Source organism: Rhea americana, unplaced genomic scaffold (assembly GCF_003343005.1).
Source record: "Rhea americana isolate MKP2758 unplaced genomic scaffold, rheAme1 scaffold_164, whole genome shotgun sequence".
NCBI classification, from domain to species: Eukaryota; Metazoa; Chordata; class Aves; order Rheiformes; family Rheidae; genus Rhea; species Rhea americana.
The window spans coordinates 2,007,044-2,016,787 of NW_028185750.1; the positions used below are offsets into that span (position 1 = coordinate 2,007,044).

At 37.3% G+C, this 9,744-nt stretch overlaps 1 protein-coding gene across 2 annotated transcripts in view; it reads left to right on the plus strand.

Moving 5' to 3' along the window:
* RALGPS1 (Ral GEF with PH domain and SH3 binding motif 1) overlaps window positions 1–9,435 on the plus strand; it is a 127,464-nt gene extending 118,029 nt beyond the window's left edge. For both annotated transcript variants that reach the window (XM_085300495.1, XM_085300496.1), the window contains 5 exons: window positions 1,605–1,710; window positions 2,499–2,591; window positions 2,768–2,873; window positions 3,745–3,836; window positions 4,606–9,435. In XM_085300495.1, coding sequence (XP_085156621.1) covers window positions 1,605–1,710; window positions 2,499–2,591; window positions 2,768–2,873; window positions 3,745–3,836; window positions 4,606–4,635 — 427 coding nt within the window. In that variant the 3' untranslated portion in view covers window positions 4,636–9,435. The remainder of the gene's footprint in view (window positions 1–1,604; window positions 1,711–2,498; window positions 2,592–2,767; window positions 2,874–3,744; window positions 3,837–4,605) is intronic.
* The last annotated feature ends 309 nt before the right edge of the window (window positions 9,436–9,744 follow it).

Genomic DNA, 9,744 nt, shown 5'->3' on the forward strand with positions numbered 1-9,744 from the left:
GCAAACAGGAGGAACTGTGTGCAGCTGCGTGGCTCTGCCCTTAGTGGGATCCCGGAGACACCGTGGGCTAGCTGGCACGCCTGGAGTGCTGCAACGGACAGTCCCAGAAGGCGAGGAGAGGGAGCTGCCTTTCATGTAAGAGTGTGGAGCTCTGCCAAGGGAAGGGAGAAGAGCCAGCTGAGGGCTCGTGGGTCGGGATTAGCTGGCAAACCAACAGGGGTGACACTGCAGTGAGCTTCTGCTGTAGGCGGCCTCCTCAGGTAGAAGTAGTAAAGGCAGCCTTCTTCAGACAGCTGGGAGAAGCTTCACATCGCATCCATAATTGACCTGGGCTTGAAAAGTTCTGTGAAAGCACGAAGTATATGAATAATAAAGAAAATAGACTCCAGAAACAGTATTCTGCAAATACTGAGATTTTGTTGGAATTTAAATCCAGGCAGATTTTATTTTACCTGAACTAGATTGCTCCAGCCTTTGTAGCAATGTTGATATAATATGTAAATGTAAGTACAGCCATTTCATCAGAGCAAGTAAAATCTACCAGCAGCAAAAGATAAAGTAAGTTATAAAGGAGTGTGCATCCCTGGGAGTAAGAAGTGCAGCAAAAGGGGCAGGAGACCTGCATGGGTGAGCAGGAAGCCCTTGGCCAAATTCAGACAAAATACACAGACTGTGGAAGAGGGGACAGGCTACTTGGGAGAATTATAGGAATGCAGTCAGAGTATGTAGAGATGCAACAAGGAAGGCTAAGGCCCTGTTGGAATTGAGTCTGGCAAGGGATGTCAAGGACAACAGGAAGGGCTTCTTCAAATACATCAACAGCAAGAGGAGGACTAAGGAAAATGTGGSCCCGCTACTGAGTGGGGCGGGGGCCCTGGTGACAAGGGATACAGAGAAGGCAGAATTACTGAATGCTGCCTTTGCTTCAGTCTTCACTGCTMAGGGCAGCCCTCAGGAATCCTGCAGCCTGGACGTGAGGGAGAAAGTCTGGAGAAGGGAAGACTTTGAGGAGGATAGGATTAGAGACCTTCTGGGCAGGCTAGACATCCGCAAATCCATGGGCCTGGATGGGATGCACCCACRGGTACTGAGGGAGCTGGTGGATGTTGTTGCCAGGCCATTCTCCATCATCTTTGAAAGGAGATAATTTCTACATTTCTAACTTAACCTATACTTGTGTCTCTTTGGTTGCAGCATTTTTTTTACTGGTATATGTAGGAAGCACTGTGTTCGTACTGCACAAGGAAAAAATATTCTAATTGCTGTACATTCAGTTATTTATATTATTATTTAGTTTTCCCAACTTCTGTCCAGTTAGCCAACATAATTTTATTCATTCTTTTTGATAGCTAAAGTTTTTTTGAGTATTTATTCCATTTTATTTTATTTTGTTAATGCCTAAGCCACCAGCTCAGAACCTTTTCAAAGATCCAGTTCCTTTTTGATATTTAGGTCTGGAAAACATATATAGTAGAGTTAATTGTCAAATGATACAATATATGCAAGGTAATGCAGGAAAAATGTTTTTAGAGTTAAATTATGTTGCTTACCTTTTGTTCTTATTTGTCTGTTCAAATACGTGGGGTAATATTTTGTCTTTCCAGCCCAACAGGGGCCTGTAGCTGCATGTTAGGCAGTTCTGCAGGAGTCATTACTATGGAAGGGCCCTTAAGAAGGAAAACGTTGCTCAAAGAAGGCAAGAAACCTACTGTAAGTGCTCCATTCTTGTGATTCCAATTCAGTAGTGGCCGTTTTAATTTCCAGGATTAAATTCAACTTGCARCATGATACCAAACAAAATAATATTTCTTTTTCTAATCTATTGCAAAATCACTTTCTATTCAAAGTTTTAACTGGGTTGATAAGGTTGTAACCCTCACCTGTCATACGCTTTACAGCATCTTTGGTTCTCCCTGTATGTGCAAGTGACATCTCTAGATTGTGGCAGCAGAACAAGAGGCCAGTGGCTCTAGAAGTCTACATACATTTCTGAAAGGCCAGAAACTTGGTGTCATGATGAAAAAAACGGGACTCAGCCCAAGAGTCACGTTCATTCATATTTACCTAAATGGTTCTGATCTTACACATTTGGTAATTTTTCATTTTCTTTAGAGTTCACTGATGATTTGTATGTGAAATCCTCCTGTCCAGTCCTAAAAATTTGACAAATTGCAGAAATAGCATTCCAATTAATGTTTTTGGATAAATGAAGAAGTGTAAAATGTATCCTGTAGAAGGCAGCACACTACTCTGCTGTGAAGCAATCAGTCTAGAGATTTTCATCAAGTATCCAAGTAAGATGGATTGTGTTCATAGTCAGGCAGCAGAATTTAGGTAGCTGGGATGAGTTACACCAGAAGACAGTCTGTATCTAACTCTCCATTCCGTGTTTCTGAGCTTAAAATTGGCAGCACTTGGACTTGCTGGTGAATAGGTTTTTGAAATGTCTGAGATATGATGAGCGTTTTCTAATTCTTTTTTTTTGCTTTCTGATTTAGCTGTCTTCATGGACTAGATACTGGGTTACACTTTCAGGATCAACTCTTCTGTACTTTGGAGCAAAATCTTTAAGAGGCACTGAAAGAAAACATGTAAGGCTTAAAATTTGTTCTAAAAACAAAAGTTGCATATTCATAAGCAGATCTGGAATGATATTTGAAGTGTATTTGCTATTGTTTCAGGCTAAGCCACATCTGCACAACTTTTACAGTCAAAAATTAATTCCCAGAACAGTCTCAGTTGTGACTGACTTATCTGTCTCTTCCAGTATAAATCTACACCTGGTAAAAAAGTCTCCATTGTGGGCTGGATGGTAGCACTGCCTGATGACCCTGAACATCCTGATATTTTCCAGCTAAATAACCCTGACAAAGGTAGATGTTGCAGGATGGACTTTCTCTGCACTGTATCTAATGTATTTGCAGATAACAGTACATGCAGTGACACTCATTTAAAAGATTGAAGAGGGAAAATTTCAAGGAAGGGTACAAATGGAGTTGAACATATTCACACAAACCCTGTGGTGCCCTGTGGTGCCTGCAGAGATTTTGCTTATTTGACAGTTACTATAAGATTTGCAAAAATTGCCTAACTAATGTAAGATTGCTTTCTTAAAATTGGTCAATATCAAATCTTGATTTACAGTGAGGCCAATTTTAATACTATGGAAAATCTTCAAACATAAGCTGTTTATCCAAAAAAATTGTAAATATTTTTTTTTAGATTACTTTTTAACAATTAATTCTGAAGTGCCATAACTCTTCCACTTTGATCAAACTTCAAAACCCTTAAAAGATCAGAAAGACTCTGGAATTATTTTGCACTTTCAGAGGTTACAGAAAAAATTTTGAAGCTTTCTTCCCTTCCCACATTTTCAACTTCACAAATATCAAAAACATGCATAAGAAGTTTGGTAGTAACCACAGCAGACAGAAGGCTAGGAGCAAAGTAAATTTTATCTGCTCACCTTCCTGACTGGTCTTTTCTGTGACTCCAGTTTAGCCTCACTGCCCATATACTCCTCTTATTTTACAGACCATGTACATTCTTACACTCCATTCACCCATGGATTGTTAGTTAACATACCTCTCACAGGCTCTATTGTATTAGCAAGATGCTATTTGACTGTTTGAGGTGCAAATGAATTTAACTATTTGCTTAAGAACTTTGGTTTCTACACAGAAATCCCTTGAAGCTATATTTCTGTCTGCAAATTTAGAGGCTTTGATTTTCTTAATTTTGTAGGCAATGTTTACAAGTTCCAAACTGGTTCAAGGTTTCATGCAATATTATGGCATAAGCATTTGGATGATGCATGCAAAAGCAACAGGCCTCAGGTAAGGTCGTGAAACTGTGTTTCTACCCAGTTTTTCTTATTTTCCAGAAAACTCTTACTAGAAGAAGATTCCTCTTTTCAAACTGTGTGCACACACAGTCCTTTGGGAACAGACATAACTCCTCATTTTGTACATTGATCCAGTTTTGTAGTAGGAGGAATAAAAATAATTTAAAACTACAGAATTCCCACCAAAATTATGATTTTTGCAGGTCTAGCTGTAGATTTGGTGACCTTAATAGTGCACAGCCTTTACACTCACTGCTTCAAGTGGGTTAACTCTGTCTTTACTTTGGAAGGAACTTTCTCGTGAATGGAATGGCAAATATAGCAGCGTTTACACTGGGAGAGTGTCCCGTAAGACATTAAGTTGTCCTTTAGATAGCAGCCCTGTTCTTCTGAGAAAAATGTTCATTCTTTAAAGGATTTTCAAAGGTTATATTACTAGGATGCTGCTCCATGTAGGAGATAAAACAGGATGGAGCTTAAGAATCTTCCTTATGCCTGCCATACCCTCCTGCCCCAACACATGCTGATGAACTCTTTGGAAAGYTTGGTTAGATTTGGTTCATGAATAGAAGAAACATTTGGGTCTTTATCTTTCCTTCCACTTACGGGGTTAGCCCTCTTTCGGGCCTGTTTGGAACTAATAACATACTGTCATACTGAGTAACAAATTGTTAGCCTACTGTATTTTGTAACCTTGCAGTTTCTTGATGCCATAATAGTTTCAGGAGCTTTATACTGCTGAAATTTACATTCTCTTCCAGGTACCTGCAAATCTAATGTCATTCGAATAATTTCCTCTTACGTGGTGTGACTTCACGTGCCAAACTGAAGAAACAAACTGTTTTCCTCTAAGGAGGAAGAGGAGAAAAGAAAGGATTTTCCTGACATGAGCCAGACACAAATATTTCAGCACTTTCCTATGTAACTTGAAAGTGATTCTGACACAGCTTTTAAAAGCAAAAAGTGAATGTTGTCCTTAGGACCAGATAAAGTCTCATGCACTGAGTGAAAGTAGACAATTTAGATGGACAGAAGAGTAATCCTGACTGCTGCAGGATTCCAGAGCCCTCAACTTTAATTTTGTGGTCACAAACTGCCCTGAACTGATGTTCAGCCACAAACTTTGCATCTTATCTTCTGCCTATTATTTTTTAAACTGTTCTTTTTATTATTAAGCTGCTTTGTGTGACTGAAGAACATTTGGCCCATGTTGGGTTTCAATTCTTTCTAATGCACAAAATGATTGACAGTGTTAACTTGCTGCAAAGTGTCAATTAGAATAGAAAATTGTAGAACAACATTTTTATAACTTAAGTGCACTGAGTTGCTTGGCAATGTGGCTGCCTCAGATTTTGTATCAAATTTCTGGACAATTTTGCTGTTCACATTTGAGCTATTTGGAAAAATGCATTTTGGCACAGGACAGTTAATACAACATTTTCAGTTTTATTCAATTATGCTGCTCAGGAGTGCCATGACAATGGTTCTAAGGCTGTTTAGATTTATGCTATGTTAAAAGTCTTCTTGGGTTCTTTTACTAGTGGTATGGTTGCTTACATATTTGATTTTTTCTTTAATCTGGACACTATTCATCTTAAATCCCTCAATACAGGGAAGTGAGTATTCAGGTCTTATTGAGGTCATATCACATGACCCGGGCTCCTCAGAATATCTCCATATAGTTATATTTCTGTTCTGTTTGCCTGTGGATGACTCAGTCTCACTCAATTCCAGTACATGATGCACCTGTGTGACAAATGGTACGGGTATAGGTGCTACTGTTACAAAATCGTGAGGAGGATGACAGCTAGACAACGCTGGCAGTGTAGGAGGTACCAGGAAGCCACCATCCCAGTGTTGTGAAAATTAAAAAAAAAAAAAAAAAAAAAAAAAAAAAGAAAGAAAAAGAAACCACACCTGATACTGTAAGTGAGCCTTCTGCTCTGAAATAACTCTCCCTAAATCAAGAGCTGCGCCCTTGCTGTGCCCTAGCACTCTTACGGGTCAGAGTGCTTTTCGGTTCTCATTATAAGTTAGCACTTTTTTGTGTTTGAAACTCTTATGGCAAAAGACATCACTATTCAAACTTCATTAATCATAGGAAGACAAAAGTCTCTTCTGAGTTCTCTAAGACTTAGTAAATGTCCTTAGAGTGTGAGTGCTCAGCATCTTCTTTGACTTGGAATTAAAGGGCTAACTGCATGGGAGGGAGACCTACAAGCCAAGCTCTGGCTTACAAACCACGAAGAAATCAGAAGTCAGTTTGTATGGACAAAGCCTGTATTAGAACAAGCTCCCTGACATAAGGGACTTGCATGATAGCAGTTTTTCAGAATTTTTATTTTGAAACTTTTCCAACAAAATGAGCAAGTGACTTGTATTGTTAAATTTAGGTTGAGTGTAATTTTTGTTTTGTTAGATATTTGTGTTGCAATCCTGAGAATGAAACCTGATACACACACGCTTTTCAAGAAAGCCAGTTCCTTACACCTCCTGCATTTAGAGCCTGGGATGTATGAGAGTTTATATAAAGCTGACAGTTTCTTCGATAGCTCAGAAGTTGTGTAAAAGAGAGTAGGAATGTAAAAAGTAAATTTATACCTTTTTTTTCTCTTTGCCAAATTAAAACAAGTTTTAACAGTGAAAAAGAACCTCAGTATCTGCAAGGATGAGGTATCCAACACTGTTAGAGCTTCTGTAAAAGCTTTTGAATGGGCTGAAAGTCTGTCATCAGTACATGACTTCAGACTCTTTGAAAATGGAATAATCTGAATTGTTCTCCAAGACAAGGGCACATGTGGATGTTTGTGATTAATATCAGTGAGATTATTGATGAGGATACAGGGGTTATATGGACTGTCATTTTGCTTAATGTGGTAAGATAAGTATGCGCCATCTATGACCATGTGTATTGTGTGTATTATTAGCACACAGAAGGTTTGGAACTTACACAACTTCATCATTATTTTAGATTAGACTTACAGCCTTAAAGCTGAGAACAGAGGCTTATTTCTCAGTGCCGGTGCAGATTTATAATAAGAGAGAACTTCTATGATTCAAGGAGTGCTGGATCACTGCCATAGCAGAAACATCCCTGCATTTCTTGGTTTAAGTGTTTTGGAATATAGTATCCCATAGGACATCAGGGCTTTCTTATCAATTGTACTTAGATGAATTCTCTCTTCCAGGTGCAAGATGCAAGATAAGCCTTATTTATTTTAACAGCTTTGGAAGTCTCTAGAATTCTTGTAAGGACTTAAAATTATTGTAAGGAGACCCAGGTAACAAGCTAAATAGGTAATAAGCAAACCAAATGCTTCTCCCTAGCATAAACATGCATTTGGCCATCAGATGCAAAGAAAGACTCTTGTGATCTAATACTGAAAAAGGGGTAGGCAGGGTAAAAGAGCTAATGAAGGTATTRCCAAAATATTATCCCTTATAGTATAGCTATTTTTCAGGTAGGCCAACCAATAAATATTTAGGAAAAAGAGGGCAATATATGTGCAAGTAAATCTTAGCCGCAAGTATCAAGAAGGATGTCCAAACCAACAACACACTAACCAAAACAGATGTGTAAGTAAGGTTTTTTTAAAGGTTACCTTATTTGTAGCCTTTTCCACTTACAAAAGTATAGCCTGATCTCTCTTAAATATAAGATGAATCTAAAATAGAACACTTACTGGCATGATGTTTACATTCATTAGACGTGTAAATACCTACTTGGTTTTTAATGTGATTCCTTGGAAGAGAACACAGATGATGACTTGTGACATTTTTTTCTATCTTATTGCAATGGAGATAAACTAGTAGATGTTGTAACAACTTTTGCTTGTGTATGACTAGTCTGTCTCAGAAGGAACAGTAACTGCTGACTGATACCATAGCAACAAAATGAGCTGGTACACACTCAGACCTTAATAGCTTGAGAGTCTCTAAAGCATTATGTATGTCATTTTATTCACAAGAGGCAGAGCTTTCTATCCTTCAAAAATATACCCTTTTTTTTCAAAATTGAGAGCCGTAGAGCCTGTTGGAGAAGTTACAGAATGGTCCATTTTATGTTGTTTGTAAAACAGATTCACAGTTAGAAAGGAAGTATTTTTACCTGAAACTGTGATAGGCCCCAAAAGAGTGGGGCATGAAAAAGAAAACATTCCAGGACAATTCTTATATCCAGTCATTTGTCACTAACAGAAATCAATGCATCTGTGGAGAAATGAAGTCCTTTGAGTAACCCTACTCAAAACCCTGGAATTTGGAAACATGCCAAGTTAGTTGAATGCCTTCCCACTATTATCATTTGAGTGTTAAAAACATTATATAGAAGAGATATGAATGTAGCAAATAATAGTCTTACATGATAGCCAAGTAAATGTCTTTTCAGTGTAGCACAATTGTGAAATTGCTGCACAAATAGAAAAAAGAAAAGATTCAGAATGATGGAGCGATATAAGAGTATTATTTTTAAAATCTGGATCCAATTTTAGACGAATTTTTAAGCATCAAACAGTTTGTAGCTACTGGTTTGGGTTTTTGCTAGCATTCCGTATCTGATACTTTTATTGTGAATTAAAAGCACAACATGGTGCATATCAGTACTGATTAAAATATCATTTTTGCAAAAATATCACAAACCATATAAGGTTTCATCCATCAAAGARAATAGCTGTAATAGTTGCATAGAAATAAACCTTATGTCAGAATGGCTATTTTTGGGATTGTGAAGGCATAAAATGTATTTAGGTAATATTACTAATTTATTAGTGTGCAATTTTAATGTAATTCAGTGCCAAAATACATGTTTTTCCATATAGCACTAAAACGAGGCAAAGAGTAGTTTTCAAATTGCAACTCATTGGTCACATTATAGTGGATACCAATTTCTACATTTTCATTTGTTTCTTGTGAAAACTGTTGCACTATTTTTGGCCGTATTTTCCAGCAGTCCACTGCATGCTATATGTGTAAGGATTCTTTCTATAATTCTTGTGAATTGTCTCACCCATAATAACCACTAAACTTTTAAGCCTTGTGTGGGAATCTAGGTTTTTGGCAAAATATTTCGTTACCTCAGTCTTGTATCAAGTTGCTGTATTTTTCAGCTTGTTACATTGATAATGATTGTTTCACTAACTAAATACTTTAACGTAAAAAAGGTTTACTTTGACAGGAATTGCATTTGGTTGTAAATTTAAAGATGAAAAAATGTGCAAAGTATGTATGCTGTTAAGAATAAAATACTTTGGAAAAGAATAGTAGAGGTAAAGAAGGAACTTTTCAGCTCAAAGGCAGCAAGTATGTTTTATTTGTGATTGAAAGATGACACAGTTGATGAATACACTTTATAGTTGCATAACCTCTAGTCATTTAATAATATAGATGATACAATAGAATCAAAATTTGTAACAGAAAACTGAATATTCCTCCAAATTTATAGTTCTTTCGAGTATGACACAGAAAGTCCAAAGAAGTGGAGACAAACCTATTATACTGCCTTCCAGAGAAATGTGTTTAATCACGGCCACACCTATATGTTGTTGTAGGTGTCAGAGTAAATTTATTCACACTTATTAAACTGTATTCAGAAACTTGGGATCTCATCTTCCACTCAGTGAAATTAATCAGAAAAAATACTTCATCTACTACAAAAAAATCAAAGCAAAATCGTCTGCCATGCATTAAACAGTACAACAGAGAAACCCTTGGTAATAATAGCTTCTGATAYTAAAATCTGGAATTTCCTTTCTGATTTCAGTGATGCACATCAGAGCCTTGAAACACTGAGTACTGATGATCGGGAGAGCCTAGCAATCAGGTGTTTACTAGAATTTTTCTCTTGCAAAAGAATCAACATGCAGTGTCTATTTATTTTTTTTTTGAGCATTTCTCTTGTTGTA